This window comes from Catharus ustulatus, chromosome 4, assembly GCF_009819885.2.
Source record: "Catharus ustulatus isolate bCatUst1 chromosome 4, bCatUst1.pri.v2, whole genome shotgun sequence".
Classification (NCBI taxonomy): Eukaryota; Metazoa; Chordata; class Aves; order Passeriformes; family Turdidae; genus Catharus; species Catharus ustulatus.
Window position 1 is genome coordinate 51,708,198 of NC_046224.1, and position 23,549 is coordinate 51,731,746.

General features: G+C 41.0%; 1 protein-coding gene across 1 annotated transcript; it reads left to right on the forward strand.

The window, feature by feature from the left end:
* Nucleotides 1–830: 830 nt before the first annotated feature.
* Nucleotides 831–20,780, forward strand: GNS (glucosamine (N-acetyl)-6-sulfatase). The gene is made up of 14 exons (XM_033058219.1): nt 831–979; nt 1,546–1,605; nt 2,295–2,501; nt 3,614–3,679; nt 4,086–4,184; nt 6,384–6,551; nt 9,988–10,070; nt 11,366–11,484; nt 12,098–12,201; nt 12,565–12,666; nt 13,671–13,778; nt 14,436–14,546; nt 16,275–16,435; nt 17,241–20,780. The coding sequence occupies exons 1-14, from the start codon at nt 839–841 to the stop codon at nt 17,314–17,316; spliced, it is 1,605 nt and encodes a 534-aa protein (XP_032914110.1). The 5' UTR covers nt 831–838; the 3' UTR covers nt 17,317–20,780.
* The last annotated feature ends 2,769 nt before the right edge of the window (nt 20,781–23,549 follow it).

The following is a 23,549-nucleotide window of genomic DNA, read 5'->3' on the forward strand; positions in this document are numbered from 1 at the left end:
GCCCAGACAGGAACACCGCGCCCGATTCCGCTCCCTCCCGCACACCGTGGCAGAGGCCGGGGCGGGGTCGCTGCACCTGCCGAGGGGCGGGGAGGGTGGGAGCTCGCTCCGCCTCGGGGCGGTGACACGGCGCGGTACCCGCGCACTGCGCGGCCGTCGAGGGGGATCACTGCCGTCCTGCTGGCCGTGTCGCTCCTGCTTCCCTGCTGGAGAGGCGGCCCGGTTTTGCCAGCAATTCAGAACCTGTGCTGTGGTCGGTCCCCATGGCACCGGAGCCCACGGCGGGGTCCGCACGGCCGCCACAGCCGGGCGCGCCTGGGCTCTGTCTGCGGCACCGACGGCGCTGCAGGGGGCCCGGCCACAGGCGTAACAACCGCGACTAACTCGGGTTAGGAATCGACAGAGTCACAGAATGTGTAAGGTTGAGTGGTCCAACCTCCCTGCTCAGCCGGGGTCATCCCGATACACATTGCACAGGACTGCCTCCAGAGAGTTCTTGAGTATCTCCAGCGAGAGAAACTCCACAACCTCTCCGGGCAACCTGTTCCAGTGCACAGTCACCAGCACAGTAAAGAAGTTCTTCCTCATGTTCAGGTGGCACTTCCTGTGCGTCAGCCCCTGCCCGTTGCCTGTTGCCCTATGGTTTATCAGAAATAACCATTTTTCCACGAGCAGAGCGCTCCATCCTCTCGGCACGCCTCCCGCCGCTGTTCACCCGCCCCGCGGTGACCACGTGACCGCCCCCCCGCGCGGCCGGGTCATGTGCCGGGGGCGGGGCGGGCCCGCGCGCTGCTGCTCCGCTCCGCGCCTGTGGCGGCCCCGACCCGCCGGCCCCGCCATGTCCCCCGCCGCGCTGCTCTGGGCGCTGCCGCTGGCCGCGATGCTGCTGCTCAGCCCGGCGCGGGCAGTCCGGCAGGCGCGGAGGCCCAACGTGGTGCTTATCCTCACCGACGACCAGGATGTCTGCCTGGGCGGCATGGTAACGCCGCGGCGGGGGGCGCGGGGCCGGCGGCAGCGCGGTGAGGGGCGGCTCGCTGCCCGCCCGGGTCCCGGACCTGGCGGCGAGCTCGGCGGGCGCGCTGTGGGGCCAGGGTCCCTCCGGCCACGGGGGTCGGCGCGCCGGGCCCAGCCCAGCCCAGCCGGGCAGGGGCTCACTGCGGCCTCGGGCCGGGCAGCCCCCCGAAGGGAGAAAGGAGCGTCACGGTGGGGCTGCGCGGGATGAGCGGGGCCGCGGGGGATGAGCCCTCTGCGGAGCCGCCGCGCTCAGCTGGGCCGGGCTGCGGCCTCTCTGGAGCAGCCTCTGCCGCTGCACATACCCCTGGAAACTCCCCGCACTTGTGCTCGCTTGGTCAGCTTGAGCAATCGCTGTGGCCACGCCAGGCCCTAGCGAGAAGGAGAGGGCACTCTTAGTGTCTTGCTGGGGTGGTGCCTAAAAACAGTGGTTTTAGGTGTTGGGCCTTTCTCCAGGCAGCCTGTTTCAAGTCCCTGGCTTTACCTGGCATCTTTGCATTTTTAGCTGATGCCCTTTTGGTGCTTTCCTTTCAGACCCCCCTAAAGAAGACTAACGCTCTTATTGCCCAGATGGGAATAACCTTTGTCAATGCAGTAAGTGTTTGTGTTAATGCTATGAACTTCTGAGGCGTGCGTATTTCTGTATTTTGTATCTTAGCTCATTTGAGGTCTCAAAAAATAGTATCAGTGTTATGAAATCTGTAGGTATGGATGTGGGATTTTAAAAATTCAATGGCTACCTACTTCCAGGTCTCAAAATGAATGTAACTTATGGTCATGTTCAAAATCTGTAAAGTTTCGCTTTCTGAAAGCACTTGTGCTCACTTCCTTAATCTGTAAATTAAAGCTGCGTAGTCTGAATATACTTATTACAAACTGAGAAACATTAAAAGAAACTGCTCAAAACTTTCATCAGCTTCATGCAGAGTGAGAAGTCACTTCACTCTTTTCATAGTCTAGTGTATCTCCATGGCTGAAATTATGGAGTGAGTCAATGATCAAAGTGTTTTAGAGGGTTCTTGCCTTATCTAAAAGCCATGTCCAATCTGGTGGTGAGAAGTTGAAGGGCATGTGCTGCAGAGACCTGGAACTGGCTTCATGTGCAGTTTTTTGCTAGTGAAAATACTTGGGATATAATTCTGGGTGTCTAGAAAGAAGTAGATTTTACTATTGGTGAACATATTAATCAACCTGTTTGTTAGCTGTTATTTGAAAACTATAAATTTGGACATAAAATTGTTTTACTATCCCTGTCTTAAATATCCTTGTTCTTTTTTTTCCAGTATGTCCCCAGTGCACTTTGCTGTCCCAGTCGAGCTAGCATTTTAACAGGAAAATATCCACATAATCATCATGTTGTCAATAACACTCTGGAAGGGAACTGTAGCAGCAAGTTATGGCAGAAGATTCAAGAACCGTACACCTTCCCAGCACTGCTCAAATCTATGTGTGGTTATCAAACGTTCTTTGCTGGAAAGTATCTAAATGAGGTATTTGGTGTCCTTTATTTCATTTTTGTTTTTTGGTTTGGTTTTTTTTGTGGTTTGTTTTGAGAGTTAAATGTCCACTGAGGCAAATTCATTGGGAGAACAGATATTTTCAGAGCTCTTTTACAGCAGTTACTCAACGCTTTATTGAGTCACTTGTATATGTATGCTTTAGGTTTTTTGTCTTTTTTAGCTAGGTTATAGTTTCTGGTAGTTCATGGTAAGATGAAAAATTCAGCACTGAAAGCTGTAAGGCTGGGTGTTCCTCTTGTGTGATGGAATTGGATTAGGAGCTAGATGAGCTACAGGGTTCTTAACAGCAGGTTTTCTTTGCATCTCACGGTGGAAAACATTGGTGGTATAATAAAGCAATGGAACGTGAATTTTCGTAGCCTGTCACGGATTTATCTGCTCGTGTTCCTGAGGCAGCAAGGGGAAGGGAAACTTAGCTGGCTTCCTTTGGGCATCCCTTGACTCAGCAGAGTCTCCCATGCCTGCAGTTAGGGAAGCCATGTAGATGGGAGAGGGCTGCCCTGAGAAAACCCGTTGTGTTGCTCTAAGGCACCCTCTGTTGTGACTTTGGCACTGACTCAGCAGCTACTTTCCCTATTTTGCTGTCTTAAAGGCTAGTTGTTGTAGATTATTTGGCAGTGAGGTGGCAAGAGGCTAGCATTACTTGAAGTTCCTATCCCTATTGGGAAGATGAAGGAAGCTGTTGGTCTGTGTGGAATTCTCTTTAGTATCTTGTGAACTGTTATCACGAAGCCTGCAAGTGTCTTGTCACGTGTGTGTTTGATCACTACTCATTATTTGATGATGTACACTGTGTTCTCCAGGATCTCTGCATATTTTCACATGCAGAATGGAGCAGGGAATAATATTTAAATTTTGCTGATGATTGCTAAGCTTTCGATTACTGCCTAGTTATTGAAACCTGGTTCCTTTAACCGGCCCTCCATGTTTTTATGTGTATGTGGTTTTTCCCATTCTGAAATTGAATTTGGCTCAACATGGTTTCTGAGTAGTGTTGAATAAAGCACATGAATACCAAACGTAATGCCTAGCTTTGATTCATCATAATTGAAACTGTGAGTCATGATCTCTCTCTTTTTCAGTATGGAGCAGAGGATGCAGGGGGAGTAGGTCATGTCCCTCCTGGATGGAGTTTTTGGTATGCTTTGGTATGTGAATTTTTTTTTTAACAACTTAATTTTGGTTGCTTTATAATCCAACTCATGTTCTAACATTCCTGGTCATGGAAGAGCAGGAAAAGAACATCTAATTGTTTAATGCAAATTTTCTTTCCCTTTTTCCTCAGTTGTACATCAGATCCATGGCTTTTACAGGGGGTACTCCTACTGAGTGCCCAGAGGAAAGAAAACAATTTGTAAAGCCAAAGCCGTGTGAGATAGCAGTAAAACTAATTTTGTTGATGGGGACCACTTCTGAGAATTTTTGCAGTACCCTTATGGCACATGCTCATAACCTATTTAATAAATGCTTGCAGGCAATTAATTTGGATTATTTCAGGTAATCAGTGTACCTGTTGCTTTGCATAAGTATCTGTGTCACTTTTCTTTTTCACAGGAGAAAAATTCAAAGTACTACAACTATACTCTCTCAGTAAATGGCAAAGCACGAAGGCATGGTGAGAACTACAGCGTAGATTATCTGACAGATGTACTGGTAAGAAATTTTGCAAGCGTGGTACAGAAGCTGCTTATGACCAGATAATGCCTCATGCTGGGAACTTGGGAAAGGGTGTGATTGTTAGGCTACGTTAGTTCACAAATTGACAATGGGTAGGCATTTATCAGCAAAGCAAGACTCAGTATATTTAGAAGTGACAGGTTCGTGTTTGAGCTGTGGAGAGGAAAGGGAGTCCACCTGGCCATTTTCTAGCCAGTAGGGGTTAATACTGACTGCTGTGCTGCAGGAGGAACAGGTAGGCAGAGATTAAAGTTACTGTATACAAGGATATGTTTCATTATAATATGCAACAGATTAACAGAGCCAGGATTTCAGTAGGAAGCATGTAAAAATAAACTTCGCACCATATTTTGTTTCTTAGGTTTTATAATGTGTTAGTGTCTTGTAGTCTCAAACTCCATCAGTCTGATAATTTGTAACTATTAAAGCCTAAACAATGAGGGCAATGTGTAGCTAATCAGGGAGGTTTTGGGGAGTTAACAAAGATGTCAGATATTTTGCGGAAGGATGGAAGGGTTACTTTACCTCCCCTAAGGCTCTGTTTGGCAAGAAGCAGGGGCTGTGGGCGAGGGGGAATGTCCCCCTGTCTGCCAAGCTGGAGTCATAATTTGACTTGCTGTAACAGTGTATAGGTTGGTACAGTGTTGCAGTGTATAGGTTAGCACTCACAAAATTTTTTCTCTAGAAATGTCTCCTCGTGCAGTCTTGTAGTGTTTCATTGAGACCCTGACGAGTTTAATTCCACAGGGTGCTTGAACACAGCTGCTCACTAGCCACAGCAGATTGATGTTTCTTAGGGTACTGAACAGCTGTCTGATTAAATTTAGATATACATCGTCTAAAGCTAGATTGGAATTGATAAGCCAGAAGTGACACTATCATATTACTGGCATTGTACTGGGTTTTTTTGATCCTTCAGCAGCTCGTAAGAATTTTGTCCAACAGGTCATTGTTGCATAAACTTCTTATATTGTGATGTGTTACCTATTGATACAGCAGTGTATCATGATTTTCAAGGTGTTGCATTCTACTTTCTTCCTGTAGTTACTAAACACGTATTCAGCATGTCAGAGACAGTGTTTAATTCACTGGCTGGGCAGTGCACAGGAATAAATTATTTATGCAAAGTTCCTGTGTTGCTTGATGCGATCCTCAAGCTTTCTTGTCTGAGGGCACCTGAGTGCTTGAGTCTGGTATTAAGCATCCAAACACCTGAATCTTTTTACTGCACTACTCCCATGTTGCAGTTTAAGCTCCTAATGAAATCAAAGTTGGCTACTGCTATGAGTTTCTGAAGGATTCTTACCCTTCCTTGACTCTGCTGTCATGTAACTGAAGTGGAGCCCTGCTTGCTTAGATGCTAAATTTAAAAGGGAGAAAGGGGGAGTTCCTAGTGTATTTTTTTTTTCTAGAGAAAGAAAAGGATATAGTGATCAGGCAGGAAAAAATGTTGCAAGATTTCAATACTGAAAAACTCCCCTACAATAATACCTTTGAAGCTTTAATTTTAAAGGCTGACCTAAGGGAAGTGAAAATAGAATTCCCAATTTCTTCTAACTTGCTACTTGAAATTGTGTACAGGCTAAAATGAAAATGCAGTGCTGTGAGTGCATTTTGACACTGTTCTTCACCAGACCTTCTGTTTTCACCCCTTGTAATCTTGCAGCTTGCTGTAAAATGAGCATAGACTATAAACAGTGGGGCTGAATTAATTTTTTTTTTCCAAAACTATTGCTATTTCTGAAGAAAGTTGAAGCTCTTTAACTGGGGTCTGTCATATGGGAGATGACATCTTAATCTCAGGCTTGGACAATGTTGAAGAAAACTCTGATTTTACTTGATTGAATCAGAGTATAGGTGGATGTTGTTGTACTTGGAACAGGCACAATCCTCTGATGAGCTTTCCATGTCAAATTAATGCAAGGGTCTGAAGTAGAAAGTCGTTTGAAGATGTGGGAAAAATGATTTGTTCAACATGAGCACTTGGGATTATTTTTATCATAGCTGCTGTTCTAGACATTTGTAGATGAGCAAGCAGTAAGTTTTTGAAATAGTTTAAATGTTTGCAGTATTACTGAGCTCTAAATAAGTTACGAATGTCTAGTTTGGATTTGTCAAATAGTTGCTGTTTTTCTTTGAGCCATGACTTTTCTTCTTCAACAACACTGTTCACAGGCCAACATGTCATTAGATTTCTTGGAGTACAAATCTAATTTTGAACCCTTCTTCATGATGATTGCAACCCCAGCACCACACTCCCCTTGGACACCTGCTCCACAGTATACAAAGAGCTTTCAGAATGTCAGTGCACCAAGAAACAGCAATTTTAACATTCATGGCAAGGTAAGCAAACTAGCAAGGACCTGTGTAGGTTATTCTAGTTTGTGAGAGCAAAGGCAGTGGCCCTGAGTTGCATTTTAGGTTAGAACAGGCAAGTACTATGACTACTGGTTGTTTAATCATGTTGAATTGGTGTATGTCAGGGTCAGATAAGTTTATTGTGACTTTGAGATATTTTCACGCTAATGTCTTGTAAAGAAAAACAGCATAGTGGCAAAAGTGATATGGTAGTACAATGGAATTATGATTGGTAAAGATAAAAAGTGAATTTTTTGTCCCATTTTTAGACTCTTCTGAAGCGCTTAAAAATTTGTTATGATTGCTCTCAGTATGTCCAGGGGAACATGTAGGTAATGTGCTACGCAAAGGCTTGGGTGAAGAATGTCAAGAGCCCTGTCTTCCCTCACACATCTGCTTGTGGATGGGGGAGGTCCATTCCTTGAGCTTGTTGCAAAGCTTCCCTGAGGTGAAAGCATGTCAGACTAATCAGAGGACTCTGGAATCATGAACCATCGGGCCCAGGGTTGCTAAGTGCTTTGAGAACTTGCTTTTTGTTTGCTGAAATAACCTAATGTTACAAATTTAGACATTCTTGTGACAGGGTAGTACCTTCCACTGCCAGCAAATATGGCCAGATATGGTCTAGCTCAGAGTAATCTGCTGCAGTTTACTCTGCCAGTAAGTGAACTTCACAAGCAGTTAATTTGGTGACAACTTACACAAGTTTTGTATTTTTGATTTGAGTAATTTAAAATATAGAACCCATTGCTGTTCAGTGTTCAATTATTTCACTTCAAGATTTGCTTCTAATCTTAAGACTGAGATAAAATTGCCTAAAAGCCTGTCAGGAGCACAGTAATACCTCAGGTCACTGTGACTCCTGTAGTACAGAATGAAACTTGTTTTTAGCTGAGGACTGTTTTTAGTTTGGAAAATGACCATGTGCTCGTCAGTGATAGAAAAGCATGAATGAAAGGACAGAAAAGGGCTGCAGCAGTAAAAAATACTTTAGCCCAGTCTTTTAAAGTTTCAGACTAGGGAGTGGGAATCAGATTGAGGATTTTTTCTTCCATAAAGGGATTCCAGATTTTGTCTTAAGACTCCATTACTGTAATAGAATGCTTTTAAAATAGTGATTTAAAAGTAGTTTGACCAGTGAAGTCAGCAGGTAGCAAAATATACACTATGGCATTCCCTTATGTGGTGTAAAATCTCTGCATATATCTGTGTAACACAGAATGAAATGCTGGACTTCATGTTTGGCAGTTAATATCTGTGGTTCCAGCAATTTTACTAGAGGAATAGACTAGCATTACCTTCCTTCCTAGACACAGCTAATGTGGATTTCTGCACCTGGCAATGTTGTGGTCTTGGAGCTTCACTGTTGTCTAGAGCAAGCATGATTCCTGCAGTAGCACTAAACATGTGACTTGGCTAAGACCCTCACTGATGTTGTAATGCTTGCTTGACAGTCTTGGATTGTACTTGGTTAGGAGTCTTGACTCCTAAATAAATGTTGCCTCACTTCCTTATACTGGATGTGGGCAAAGGCTACTAAGAGGAACCATTTCGACAGAATCTCTGCATGAAAAATAGGAATTAAGTTCTTGTATACCTCACTGGTCAGAGTCTGAGTTTAACTTCTGCTTTGGATCCTCAGCCATGAACTGTGTGAAATGATCAGCAGCTGTCTGGATTCCTAAGTGGAGTTAATGGTCCAGATAAGTTTTATCAAAGCTGTTCTGAAAGATAAGTTGAGTAAGATATGTGTTGGGTATCTCCCTTGCACGCCTTGTTTTTCCTACAAAATCAGAGCTGAGCTGTGTTGTGATACAGCTGGCAATGCATTGTATATTGTCTCAATCTCTAAAATTTCTCCAAGAATGGAGTTTAGGGGGGCAGCAGGATTGGTGGACTGCTTTGTGTATAAGTGCTGAAAGAGATATGACAGGGAAGCAGATTTGAGAACTCTGAGTCAGTGTGAAGTTTGTTGAAATCCACAAAGGTGTTCGGATGCTGTGTGAAGTTTTTGAAACTTCAGAGAAAGGTAAGAAGACCAAAATCTCAAAGAGGAGGATTCTGTGGCACTAGGTTGGTAACCTGCCTGAGTTGCCCAGCATGGTTGTGCCTTACGAAGCTCCTCTCCTAAGCACGGCCCTTGTGAAAGGTGACTGGTGCTTAGGTGATGTTGCCAGCTCCTTTGTTCTCTGAACTTCTGCTGAACTGAAGATAGGATTTGTGCTATATTTCCTTACTTTCTCCTCTCTCAACTGAGATAGACTATGTCTCTCCAGGCAATTGGTTTACAGCTACTCTAAAGAAACAGCTGAATACAACTGAATTAAATTTGACTTAGCATTAAGTCTCCATGCCAAAAATCTTTCCTTCAGTAGTCAAGAGCAGAGAACAGGGTAACTAATTGCTGGAGATATTAGTCACTTTGTTGTGAGTCCCTAAAGCCTGAGCCCTTCAGTCATTTGTTTGTGACAGGAGGGAAATTGCATAACAAGAGGCTCTACACAGAGGAGTGACCAGCTAAATACAGGCTCAAGCTGAGGGTGATGAGTGGGTCATCTCTGACCTAGTAAATGAAAAAGTGTAAACTGCATTGACATGACTGTTCCCTTTGTTCTGATCCCCACTAATACTAACCTTCAGGTTATTCACATCATACCTTCCCACGTATTTGTACAGCAGGTGACCCAGCTCAGATTGACCCTTCAGTGTGGGAGTATCACTTTTTATATGAGTTACATCATTTCCATTACTTTGGGGGTATAGGTGAGGAAAGAAAAGGGCTGTTTCTGAAAGTTGGGGATACATCTAGAAGAATGCATGATGATGCAGCTGAAGAAATGCTCTTGTTTAGGAGTCAAAATCTAAATAAAATGGTAATATTCTGTTCCATTAAGTAGTCACCAGCCCTGATTCCTTAGACTGCCAGGAATCTGATAGTGGTGGTGGTACTTTTTTATAACTTAAATAATTCTAATTGCTTTGGGTGCAGAAGCTTCTGCCCACCTTGCTGCCTGTTGGGATGCTCACCAATATTAGTCCCAAAAGTACCTCACTTTTGACAACCAAGTGTAATCTTGCAGTGATGCTCAATGCTTCACATTGTTTTCCTCAGATCTGTCTTATGCTATCACACTTCTATCTCTGAGATAGCCTTCCCTAGATCCTTTCACAGTTTTCTTCCCTGAACTGCTTTGAAAAGATCCATTTATGTTTTCTTCTCATCAAGGGCTGAGCATAATGGAACTGTAATGTATCTACTCTTGAAGCTTAGATTTTACGTGAACCAGGGAAAACTGAAGTCAGGTCAGTTTGATAGCATTGCCTGACTTTTTCACAGGAATCATTTTTTGTTATTGCTCTAAGAAAGGCTTGAAACCTGATACTTCTGTCATACTCTAATCTTTGTTGGGTTTTTCTTTAGAACAAGCACTGGTTAATTCGACAAGCAAAGACTCCAATGAGCAACTCTTCAATACAGTTTCTTGATGATGCTTATAGAAAGCGGTAAGAATTTTTTTGTTGCTTAAGGTTTCCATTCAGAATTTGGAAGGTATAGATTTTTTTAAAAATTGTAGCAAGTCTGACAATTGATGTCAGATTGTCATTACCTCTGATAGTTCTCTGGCACCTCTCTCAGAAGACCTTGACTTTGTTTACATTTGCAAATAAACTTTGGCTTCAGAAGTGTCATATTCACCAATGCTGCCATTATTTGTCACAGAAATGACCAGTTGCACTTGGTCTCCCTATTGCTTTTCTTTCAGTGCACAGCAGGTTTTTATTTTAAAAGTGGCCTTATCTTCACTTAATTCCAGTTTCTTACATGATGTACATCAAATGTAGTTGATCTGTCTACCAGCTAATATTATTTATTAATCTTGTCTCCCAGTACATGGGAATACCTGACTGGCCAGGGGAGGTGCTAGATTCCTTTTTATAAGGGGGATATGGGGTATGTTGTGCAGACATGACTTGCTCCCTTTTTTAATAGAGACCAAGGGTATTTGTTTACAGTACCGGTGTGTTTTTTTTAAAAGTTTTGAAACAAACATTACCTTAAGTGTTGATCTTCATTTTGAGCAGTTACTAGGCATTATCTTGTCAGATGGAAACCCAAGATTTTTCAGACTTTTGCTTTATAAAACATTAAGGTAAAATTGTGCATCAAAATTTTAAGCCAAGAGACAGCAGAATCCAAGAATTGAATAACTGTAGTTAATTCAGCATGATACTAGTCTGTAGAAGGTAGTGGAACCAGTCACTTTTCTAAATAGCAAACCCCATGACAAAGAAAAGAACTTGTAGCTGTCGAAGGCTTTAGATACATGAAATAATGGACCCTGACATTATATGAGTAATATAAAACATCTGGTAATTTTCAAGCAGAAAGGATCCCACAAAGACAATTAAATTCATGGTTGTTTTGCATTTTAATATTAAACTACCTACAAAGAACTAATAACAAGTGACCTTGCAGGAGATAACTGACTGTCACCATGACGCTTCAAGGTTGATCTTCACTGTGTCTGGATGAGAAGTAATCAGCATTTTGATGTCTTTCGCAGACACTACAGAATCAACAAGAATTGAGGACAAACAGTCTATTTTTATCTTTATTGCAGCCTTAAATAAAACAGTGTAGTATTCTATGAAGTTTGTTTTTAGAATTTGTAAGTAAAATAATTCATTTATAGTGCATATACTGCTGACTGGAAGCAGGATATAAATGCCCTACTGTTCCAGTCAGGCTCATTCCAAATTTTTCACACTGGAATGTAAAGTACTTTGTTTCTGCATAGGTGGCAAACGCTGCTGTCAGTAGATGACCTGATAGAGAAACTAGTGAAGAAACTGGAAGTGAACGGAGAGTTAGACAACACGTACATCTTTTACACATCAGACAATGGCTTCCACACTGGTAAAATTTTCACTACTTACTGCTTTTTTGTACAAGATCCAGGAATTGCATAACTTTTCACCCTCATGACCACTCCAGAAAATGGGAATAGTAGCTGTGGAAAACTATAGATGTGAGAAGTACTGATTTGAATTGCAAAACAATCTGGAGTTGCAGTGGTTGTGTTTGGGATTTTGTTGTTTTTTTGTTTGGTTGTGGTTTTCAGCATTAATTTCTAGCAGTGTATCCTGGTATGCATAAAATTAGACCAGAAATGAAGGAAGGGTCTTTGTGTTACGTAGGAAGAGTTGGTATAAGAGGGTTAACCAGTTAAAATCTGTCAAAAACCTGTCTGTGTCATGTTGTGGAACTAAAAGTGCATTATCTAAGCTGTTAAACTTTGTAAGATACAGCTTATACTTTGAAGTTATCTCTTCTCCAATTTGTTAATATAGTTCTGGTTAACAGCCTCTCTTCTTTAAAAGTGGACTGGTGGCAGTTACGTGCCCATAGCAGAGGGAGTGAGCCAGATGATCTTTTTAAGGTCCCTTCAAACCCAAACCACTCTGTGGTAACACAAGACTGATAATGTAAACAAGAAGCCATTTAACTTTTTCCATCTTCTCTTGTTTAGGCCAGTTTTCTTTGCCAATAGACAAACGGCAGCTCTACGAGTTTGATATCAAAGTTCCACTGCTAGTTCGAGGACCAGGGATAAAACCAAATCAGACAAACAAGGTAAGAAGTGAAATCCCAGTACAGATTTAACGTTGTTTCAGAGTTACCACTTTAGCCATTACTTTGTTGTCCTGCATTAATGTATCCATTAAATGAAATACACAGAGTGGCAGAAAGTGCAAAGACCTCATTATAAAAAAGCTGTTTGTTCCTGCTTGAATCAAATGAAGCCATTGCAGGCCACAAAAGCAAATGAATTTTGAACTCACTTTCTGAATTCCCTACCATTGCTTTTCAGTGTTACAAGCCCAATGTTACATTAGCCCATAAAGATGAAATTAGGTAGTGTTTAGATGCACTTACAAATATGAGTATTTAAAATAGGTTCTGAACTTCTGAAGTTAAGCTCTTCTTATCCTACAGATGCTTGTTGCAAATATTGATTTGGGTCCCACTATTCTGGATATTGCGGGATATGACTTGAATAAGACCCAGATGGATGGGATGTCACTGTTGCCACTGTTGGTAAGTAGGGACAGGGATGGTAACCAATGATTCTTGCAGGGGTAATTCTTCCAAGTCAATGTTACTTCCTTTGATAGAATAGGTTGACTCATATTCTTCCTTTGCATTCTCCTTCCCCTTGTCTTTAGCATTTCTCAGCATAGGAATAGGAGAAAAGCAGACTGTTCTTATTAAAGATTTTGACTCCATTTTCAGTAGAACTAGTGTTTTTCCTGCCAAACTGTAGAAGAGTGCATGTGGTTTTATAAAGTAAACTTGACCTTTCTAAGAGGTGAGCAGAAGCCTATTTAAATAAAGCTGCTTGCAGGTGATCTGTTTAGTTTTAATTAAATTTAGTCTATAAATTGAAGGCAGCTTACTTGGAAAGTTAGCTTGGAAAGATCATCCAGACTTAAAATGGTGCTTTGCTCTTAAAACCTTGTATCCAAACCTTAAGCTGTTCTTTAGACAGAAGCAGGTAAAAGGCACCTGTTTTAAACTCTGGTAGAGTTCAAAATTGAAACTCATTGTTTTGCTGCATATGCCTGTAGGGATGCTGTATATTAACTGTAAACTTCCATCTTCCTCTGTCTTTTAAAATGCAGCTACAAATAGACCAGCTTAAAACCTAGCTGTTTCTTTTTTTGCTTGGTTGGTTTTTTGCCAAGGGTATCTTTTTTCATCTGTTGTGGTAATGTGATACCTATCAAAGGGAAATAGCCTTGTTACAGGAATCTTGTCTGTAGGATAGTAGCATCTGGCCATGTGGCTCCTCCTTGGTGTTACTGCGTGATCCTTTATAACTTGAAGATAACATTTTGAGCCCTCACAGAAGGTGTACTAATATTTTTGGAGTTTAATCCTTGTCTTCCAGTTACACAAGACCTTCTAACCTAAAGCTAATTATTTAAAACTGATACTGCCTAGTAAGCAGTGGGCAGTGTTAGTGTTATTCCAAGCACAGAGAATTTTTTTCTATTTCACAGTACAGTAGATACTGAGTTGTGTTAACTAACCTCTTGTAGAGAGGAGACAAAAATGTCACGTGGAGATCAGACTTCTTGGTGGAGTATCAAGGAGAAGGATACAATGGCAGTGATCCTACCTGTCCTGGCCTAGGACCTGGAGTTACAGTAAGTAAGACAAAATCTCTTAATATTAGGAAATAGCTACTGAATTAAACCTGTTTGCTGTGTGGGCTGACCTGGTTCTCTATGTAAGCTCCCAGTGTGCTGGTAAGTAGGAGCCAGCTCCATAGGTCCTGTGTAGCATTTGACAATTGGAAGGAATGTCCTGCCCTGTGGAACTGACATGTTCACATGACCAAAAACCCTTTCAGTGGGAATCTATGGAGCCTCAGGGCTGGAGACTGATGCAGGAAGGTGTGGGACTAAGCCAAGTGTGTGGCAGTGACAGATAATGTTCTTCCTAAACTTTCAGTAAACTTATTTCGCTGTTCTTATCTGTGATTATTAAGTCACTAGCTACTCTCTAAATCGAAGCAGGTTTGCTTTGCTTTACTAAAGTGAAGCATCCCATTGGTGCTGGCTTTATTAGTGTGGTGTGCTGTTCTCCTCTGTGTACATACATTTGCTTCCCAGACAAAATGCACTTAATCATGATGAGTTCAGTAACACCAAGTTTTTGTTTAAAAGCCCCCGTGGTAATGTGCATGTTGTAAATTAAGATCTGGATGTTCATCTGTTAGCTGCAGTTAGCATGAGCTGGAACAGACTCTAGGAGAAGTTTGTCTTCTGCCCTGAAGTTTTCGTTTGCTGCTTGCTTCACAGCACTGCTTCCCAGACTGTGTCTGTGAAGATTCCTATAACAACACGTACGCTTGTGTAAGGACACTGTCAGCTTCCTGGGATCTGCAGTACTGTGAATTTGATGACCGGGAGGTAAGTCTGGCTGACTAGCAGATGTCAGCTGTGCACAACCTGTGTCTGTCTGCACTCTTATCAGCTCTCAAGGTTTCCATTAAGTACTCTGAAAAGCAGACTGGGATTGCTTGCAGGATAAACAGTGAAATACTTATCGCCTGTTGAGAATGTTTGACCAAAACTGTAGCTGGGTTCTGGGAAGAAGGGGAAGAAGAAGGATGTGGGAGGGGAGTGAGGCCTAAAATATGATTATTACCTTCTGGTGTCACCTATCAGCCTCACAGGAAGCTGTGCTGGACTGGTTTCAGTTCTCTCAGCCTTATTCCATGTGGCAGTCTCTTCTGAGCAATAGATATTTTCTAATAACATAAACACAGCAGAGTTACAGTGTTCATCTCTTTTACTTGAGAAGAGTTGAAATTCCAGGTTAATAATTCCTCATCTATTATTTGCTTGTTTGTCTGGCAAAAATAGAGATAAAACTGTGAGAAAGGTCTCTGACCTTATCTTGAGTTGTTTGGGTATAAGGGACCCCCTTCAGAGGCTGCTAAGGTCTCACTAGGGGAGCATATGCTGTACATAAAAAAGGTGGTGTGTCACGGGGCTGATCTTCAGTTGTGCTTGCTTGGACACAGCTGCCCCAACAAGGATTGGGGTTTGAGGCAGTTGGGTCACAGATCTAACAAACTCTGCTGTTCAGCAGCTGTGCAGGCACTGCATGAACAGTGAGCAACTGGGAGCAAGCCAGGGGAGGAAATCCCACAAGATGTTTTTGCAGTTAGATAGTGTGAAAAGCTGTATAGGAAACCAAAATATCAATTAACAGACCCTGGTTGGTCTTCCCTTTCTGACAAATTATGATCAAGTTAAACAAGTCTTGTGGATTTCTTTGTAAAAGTAGACTCCAAAGTTGACTCAGTAATACTCTGCATGTCACTTTGGGATTTTTCTACTAAGAAAGTATAACTGTGGCATTTTTGTGTCACTCTGCTTATCTGACCTAGCTAAAATAAAACCAACAGTATGGGGAAGGTGCAACAATGTGGCTTCTATAACCTTGCAGTGAACCTTGTAAGAAAAAGGCCAAAGTCTGTCCAGACATGTCTTTATCAAAGTTAGACACAACCCAGCCGGTTTTTTATCAGTATCATCTGCAGTCAGGCCTCCTTCTCTAACACAGACAAAACCACTGCTAAATTCTTGAGATACTGTTGACCAGTATTTATCCCACAGAAGTGTCTAGTGACTTAAAAAGTATCAAAACCCAAATCTGCCCTAAAATCCTCCAGACAAACCTCAAAGTACATGCACACAGAATAAACTTTTTTCTGTTTGAGGCTGTAGCATTCTTGTATTCAGCATATTTTGTACATGAAGAAGTCAAGACACCTGTATGGGTCTGACAGCTCTAAGTACAGAATGTTGATATGATGGTCATGAAATTGTTGAGATCCATTAGTGAAAAGACTGCCAGCTTAGTCAAGGCCTCTTACTGTGGTTTTACAATCACAATACAAGTGTTGGAAAATAATCTGCAGGTGAGTACTTTAGATGGAAGCAAAAACTTCCAACAAAATGGTGCTACTGCAAAACTTGGCTTTGCTTGCACACTGTCCTGTCTTTGACCACGTAGCTGCATGGCTGAACACAGCTTATGTGTGGAGTGGAGTTCAAAATAACATCTGAGCCTATGTGCTGCCATAAAGCATTCTGGACTTAATACAATGCAGAAACTTTCTTCTACAGGTGTTTGTGGAAGTGTATAACTTGACTGCAGATCCACACCAGATCAATAACATTGCTAAAACAATTGATCAAGAAATTCTAGAAAAGATGAACTATCGACTAATGATGCTGCAGTCCTGCTCGGGAGCAACGTGCCGTACACCAGGTGTCTTTGATCCCGGGTAAACACTGATCCACTTCATTACTGTAACACTTTTAAATGTAACTATGCATTTTTAAAATTCAGCTTTTATAGAGGGTATTTGTGATGGAATATATTATTGTCATACACACTTTTTTTAAAGAGTTTTTTTTGATGCTTCTATTTTTTTAATGGTTAATCTATATTTTAACTTATCATGTATAACTTTGATGGTATGAATACTAGTTTGTTGACTTAGCAGAGCTGTACACTTCAGCTGTTCTGAGTAGTCAAGACACTGACCTCAGGTTTGCCTGCAAACCAGGAAAGCTCTGCTGGTTTCTATAGGCAGGCATATTCCAAGTACTAGCTCTGATTGTTCCTGGAGACGCTGTTTGCAAGAACATTTCCTACAGACCTGAGCTGTCTGTATTAGCTGTTGGAAGTAAATAGTGCTTTGTGTCTCAAAACTCAGTCACTAATCATACCAAAGCTTTTTAAAGCAGTATTTAAATGTCCTTACAGTGTCCTTAAGGTGCTAAGTAAGTTTGTCATTTGGGACAGCAAAGCGTTCTGTTAGAATGTAGCTCCTGAATGCTTGATGTTATAGATGCCCCTATGTTCCTGTACATTGTAGCTAGGATTTATTTCTTTGGAGACTCAGCTTTGTGGTTGCGTGTTGTTACAGTTTATCTGTTGTAATAGAAATTGTCACTGCTGTGTACTGCTGAGAAAGCAGCTTCTCACATAGCCTTGTACCAGAGCTCTTGCAGCACATAGCTCTCTCTACAAGTGCTGGTCACTGCAAGCCAAGCAGCTCACACTGACTCTGTTCCTCTCTTCAGGTACAGGTTTGACCCACGGCTCATGTTCAGCAATCACGGCCTACGTGCTCGGAGGTTTTCTGCACAGTTCTTGTAAGACCCTTAAGAGCGTCTTGCAATGGGCTCCTACTGACCAGTTTCTCCAGTGACTGCAGCAGGTCTGTCTCTGTTACCTTTTGCTGATTACAGCTGGAAGACTTTCAATGGGCTTTTCAAACCCTGTTTGGAAGGAAACCCCTTGTCTTTAGCTGGTTGCCTTGTGCAATATGTATATTTTACAGCTGAACTCTAACTGTAAATTGTTAGACACAGCTAATCTGTCTTGCTCAGATCGTTGATTACCACCTTTGTCTTTCAAGTACCTTTTCATGTCACAGGCACAGAGGTGAACCTATGCCTATGAATCTGAACAGTTTATTTTGTTCTAAAAAAAAATAAATGTCTATTTGAATCAGGTTAGATAGGCAGGTGCTATTGCACAGTAATGCTCACCCATATTCAGTGTCACAGACCTTCTTAAAAGCTATGCTTAATTATAGGTTTCCTGTATTGAGCTCCAGGCTGTTAAGGACAATAGCAAACTAGCCCAAAAGAGAGTATAGGAGGGCATGAGTCAAAAGTGTAGGATCTGACTAGCAAGTGTCTTGTGCAGAATTAAAATCCATCTGCTAAATAGTCTCTTTCAATGAGAGCACTTTAGATGAGACCAATACATTTTGTAGGACAGCTTCAGTAGCTTGGAAACAAGAATGTAATTTCAGCCTCCTGGTTTGAAATGCTGGGCTGGGTTACTATGTACTACTGAAAAACCTCTTAGGGTTTTTTAGACTGACTTCCTAGTGAGTTAAGAGACTGTTGAGACTAACAAGTATTCAAGTAAGTGTGCCTGTGCTTTGAGCTAACTTGAAGTCTGTTTTTAATATGCAAACAGAAGTAATACTAAAATTAAAAAAATCCAACAACCAGGGCACCACAGTAGAGGTGATCTGTCTCTAACCTCCAAATGTCTTGAATTGTCTAACTTTTCTTATGTTGATTAGATTCTTGAAAGTAAATTATTTTGAAAGCAAACTAGGTAAAAATAAATCATAGAATCATTGCTCACTAGACATTAGGCTAAGAGCTATTTTAGGCAGTTTAAATGCTTCATAGAGTGTTGCTTTTGGTTGAGACCCAACTACTTGGAAACTGCAAAAAGTGGCCTTCACACCAAAGGTCTGCATGTCAGAAGTCACTTGGTTTCCCTCCAAAAGGGTGATGTCTTTTCAACCTTCTGATTAGGCTTATCTGAAATGCAGCCATCATGTGCACCCAAACTTGAGTATCCTTCTAAATCTTGAAAAACACACAAACTTGCATTATCATGTAACTTCTGTATAGATTCACTGGCAAAACACTATCTGGAAACACTGAATTATGGATCTTCTGCAAGACAAGTTTTGTGTTGTGGGCAAATCAGCTCTGTTTTCTGGCATGATAATCATTCCCTTGTCAAACCAACTGTAGCAAAACTATTTTGTGTTCAGTTATTTCACATCTCTTTCCCCAGTAGAGAGCATGATTATTTCAATTAATCATTAAGTAGAAAATGAAGCATGACTCAAAACTCTCAAGGTTTTGAGGGTGCACACCCCAGTGTGCAGATCTACCAACTGGATACAAGTAATGCTACAGCAAAATATGCTGAGCTTTCTTGGCTTTTAATTTTGAGGCACAGAAGTTGTCCTTCATGTAGCTTAGAGATGCAAATTCTGTGGTGGGCTACAGGTTAGATTTTTATAGAACTTTTGTTTCAAATCTCTCAGAAGTGACCAAATATTTGGAAGAAAAAAACATAGCTTGAAAGGTAACTTTTCAGCTGAGGCATCTGTGTAAATGCAGAGGGGTTTGGATATTCATACTCCTTATGTGCTTTCAAAAACTCAGGACTTTTTTTTTCCTCAACTACAACTGTAGCTTTATCCTGCTTTTTTTTTTTCCCTCAAGCTTTAGTATTGGCTATCAGTATCCTTTATACACTGTTTTGTCTCTAGAAACCAAACCAAAGTTGTTTTCATGCTCTCAACTCTGAGCTCGTATAGGTAGTGTCTTGCTTGCAGAATTCTAGCAATTCAGACCTGTCTTAGTTTATACTTCATTTTGGTACCTGTGTAGAGGTTAGTGTGAAATACTTTAACTGCTGCACATTAAACCCTCATCAGTCCTATCAAATCTGGATCGTACATCAAGTTTCTGCTTAAGTTTCAGTGCAAGTAATGTGTATTCTGTTGCTCCTTATTAGAAATACCATTAATGTACCCATAACAGAGTTTATCTCTAATACAGTCTCTTCTTAAGGTGATTTTAAGCCCTGACAAGGACACTTTCTTTTGAAAGATTAATTTTTTGCCTAATTAGTGATATGAAAGTTGACAGAATTGCTGTAGATTATTCAGTATGAGTGACCAGATATTTTACCCAAATTAATACTCTTGCTGTCTGCACATACCTGTAAAGCATTTCTAACAAGGCTCGGTAATTTAACATACACACTGTCAGAGAACCACACTATACCTGAAATCTGGCATAGGTAGTAAATCTTGTATTAAATTGAAATTCAGAATTAAATTAATCAGTGGGACAGGAGAATATTTGATTTGCTCCCACTTTTGATAAAGACTTAAGAATTGCTACGCATGTAGTTGAAGGAAGAACAGGAACCAAGAGCTGCTGTCTTCCATTACTTTTAGAGCAGTTTATCACTTTTGTCTGTTGCCATAAAGCAGTTAATTGAGTATTTTTACAGCCTCAAATGAACAGTGTTAGTTCTTATCCTTGATAACAAAAAAAACCACTATGAAGGATCTTTGACTCTTACCCAGATCTAATTCCCAACTAAGTTATTTTAAAACTAAAGATATTCCCTATCATGTGTTACTCAACCATGGCTGCATCTATACCTTGTTAAGGAAGGCATTCATGTTAAATGTACGGTGTTTTAAATAAAGGGCCTTACCGGTACAGAGTTGAGTTTAGATAAAATGTGATCATGTTTTTTACTTCTTTTAAAAATCATTATTATCAAAAGCAGAGCTGTGATTTTTTTTAAATTGATCTTATCTGGTGAAGTAGATACTATACAGGGAGAAATGCAATTAATAACTTTGTTATGTTACCCTAATGCAAACCAACATTGATTATCATCACTTCGGCATAAGCAAATACAACCAGCATGAGCCTAGAAACCTGGGCTTCTTCATTTTGGGGAATGAAGCTGTAGCAGGGACATGTATGTGGAAACATACACCCAAAGCAGATATAATACCTTTTCAGTTAAATTTGAGACTGATTCATCAAACTGAGTACAGTACTTGATTATAATGAAAGAGCTGTCACTTATTGTGATTTAATTAAAATGAATTTTATTTGTATGTCTCTCTGTATGTGAGCATACTTTGCTGTAGCATGTTGTGAGTGTATTTCTGCTGTTTTGAACATCTGTTTAGAAAGTGCCCTTCCAGAGGACCCTGTTCACTGCTGCACTTTTGAAGAAAGAAAAAATAAACTGCCTATCAAACTTCCTATCTTTGGTACTGGCTTGAGTTAAACCTTCCTACAGAAATAAGCTGTGTCATGTGTCTAATAGCTGAATTCCTATTTTATAAGCTTTTAAAAGCCTCTGCTTTACTGCCCTCCTGCCTAACAAGGGCTACTTCATATGGCCACATGGAATCTTATTAATGTCCAGCAGGACACCACCTGACTACTTTGCACCAGGAAGGAAATCCTGAGCTGAGGGAACAAATTCAAATGCAACCTGTACTTGCTTGCATTTCCTTGGAACCTGGTGTAGTAGAATAGATGTAAAACAGAAAGCACAGTGGAGAAACTGCTGTTCATAATTAGGACCAATATGTTCTGCCCCAGGAAAGAGGAAGAATAAAATCCCACGTGAGGCTTTTTCCAAAATGGGAACTGTGACCAACACTAAGATGCATGCTACTTATTCACCTCAATCCCTGGATGACTTAGTTCAGGAAATCAATGTAGTATTTTTAAACATCAGGAGACAGGGACTTGTTACACCTTTAACATATTTAAGTCTGAAGCTTTCACAAGCTATTAAAACATGTATTTCTGCATTTTATTTGCATTTCTGCTTAACCACGTGGTATCAGTTTCATTTCTCCTTCAGCAAGGAGGCGGCAATATTCCATTAAGTAGACAAAAATATTTAATGGCTGCCTGCAACATTGCTTGTTCTCTTTTGATGTTCCAGCTTATGGAAACTATAAAGTTTACTGTAGCAGCACAAGAAAGGGCAGCTCTATATTACTTAGCTAGATATTCCCAGCACTGAGAACCCAAGTGACCCTAGCATCAGGGTCAGGGAAGCTTTCCACATCTCTTGTCATTAATTTCTAAGAACAAGCCATGCTTGTGAAGAAAATTGTTGTTACAAGGCTAAAGAAATCACCTGTTTTAGAAAAATAAATAAACAGCTTTAATACTTCATTCAAGGGAGAGGGCAGGGGAATTCCATGAGTAGAAAGAAAGGGCAGTGCCAGTATATTGCTTTACAGATGCTGCTCTAGTCAGATTCAGCTGTCAGTATTTTGATAATATCCACCAGACTGTGTTTAAAGCTTACAGAAAGTGCTTGCAAATCTCAAAGTAACCTTCTTTCTCAGGGTGTTGAAATTTGAACTTATTCCAGCTGCCAAAATCCACCCATTTTCTAAAAGCAGGAATAAGAGGGACTTGATAGAACTTAATCCCCCACTCATTTTTCCTATGCAAGTTCTAGGGAAAAGCCAGCTCCAAGACTCTTGCTTGGCAAGAATGATTTTGTAGATTCCTACAGGTTGGTAGCAAAGGCATCAGGGATGACACAAAAGAGTCATGGGCCTATTCTCATGCTGTTGATAAAAATCAGTGAAAGCATCAGCAGAGCTCACATGATCTACCTTTGGCCTGAGGCTTCTGCCGTGTTATCAGCTAACTAAAACGGGCAGTAGATGAAAGGAAAACATGACAATGACTGATCCAAACCAAGAACATAACCCTTCTCCTACAACATGAAAATCCTGAGCAAAGGAAAAAAAAGAACAATAAAAAAGGTTTGTTGTGGTTTTGTTTGAGCTGTGATGTTTTAAAATAATACCAAAACCATGTGAGTCTTACACTACAGGACTAACCATGTTTTTTACCAGATACCTGCTTAGTGTTTTTTCTCCTCTGCTTTTGAAGTTTCAAATTAACAAGGCAAAAACCTCACAAAAGTATTTCAAGTCTTTGGAAATTGTACAGTAACTTCAAAAGCTTCTCTGCAGAGTATTAAAGAAAAAACACCAGCAGCAATTAAGCCCCACCTTTAGAAAACAGTGTCCTCCTGCCTCTGGGCTTCTCCAGGCTCTGAAGCAGCACTGTGCACATGACAATCCTAGACCTACTGTTCAACAAAACACACTTGCAGTGGGAAGTCTGCTAACTTCCTGGAAAGGTTCCTCTGATACATCCTTTACTTACATAGACTGAACTAAGGTAGATATTGTGTTCTTTCCATGTGACCTGCATTTTCACTCAGCCTCCTTTACATTTAAAAATGAGTGCTGTCACTTGGCTACAAGTGTTAAAAGATATTCTGTACGAGTTATGCTGCCCTTCTGTGCCAGCACTACTAAAAATCCACAAGTTCTGACTGTGTACTCTTCAGACAAACCAGAGCAGATAAAAATACAGAAGTGTCTGACATCTGCTCACTCACATCTATGGAAAAATGTTAGGAGCAAAGAGGGCAGATTCTGAAAGTATCAGCTGACAAGTCTAGATTAAAAGAACTGCCTAGGATTACTGGCATGCAGAAAGCACCTGTTTATCTGAAGGGAGAGCTTCAGAGCCAGTGCTCCAATACAACTTTGCCTGGGAAAAAAAACAAGAGGCTGAACTTCACTGTCATAAAACATACTGGCATTCTAATTCCTCCCAAGACACACTGGAAACAGCTGAAATTTCTGATCACATTCCAGATTCTGTATTTAAAGAGAGAAATCTTAGACTTGCAATGCTATTTTCTCTCATGCTATGTGCGAGGCCACAATGCTATATTTAGGCTTACAGAGTTAGTGAAGGGAGTTTTGCATTCTACTTCACTCGTGGGTATTCGTGGTCAAAGTGAAGGCAAAACAGAACTACCTTATCTGTAATATCCTGTCTTATATGGAAAATGCACCCAAGGAAGACAGAACCAAGTTAGCACTTTATACAGCACCATAAAAAGTTAGATTTGGCAATTGCAGGATTAATCCTTGGATTTAAAAAAAAACCACCTCTTAAAAATTCCAGTTATGA

Bases quoted from the DNA above. Each gene is read 5' to 3' on its own strand.
- GNS (XM_033058219.1), top strand. From the start codon at position 839: ATGTCCCCCGCCGCGCTGCTCTGGGCGCTGCCGCTGGCCGCGATGCTG. The intron at 1,606-2,294 runs GTAAGTGTTTGT...TTTTTTTTCCAG, and splicing joins GAATAACCTTTGTCAATGCA to TATGTCCCCAGTGCACTTTG. The intron at 16,436-17,240 runs GTAAACACTGAT...TCCTCTCTTCAG, and splicing joins CCAGGTGTCTTTGATCCCGG to GTACAGGTTTGACCCACGGC.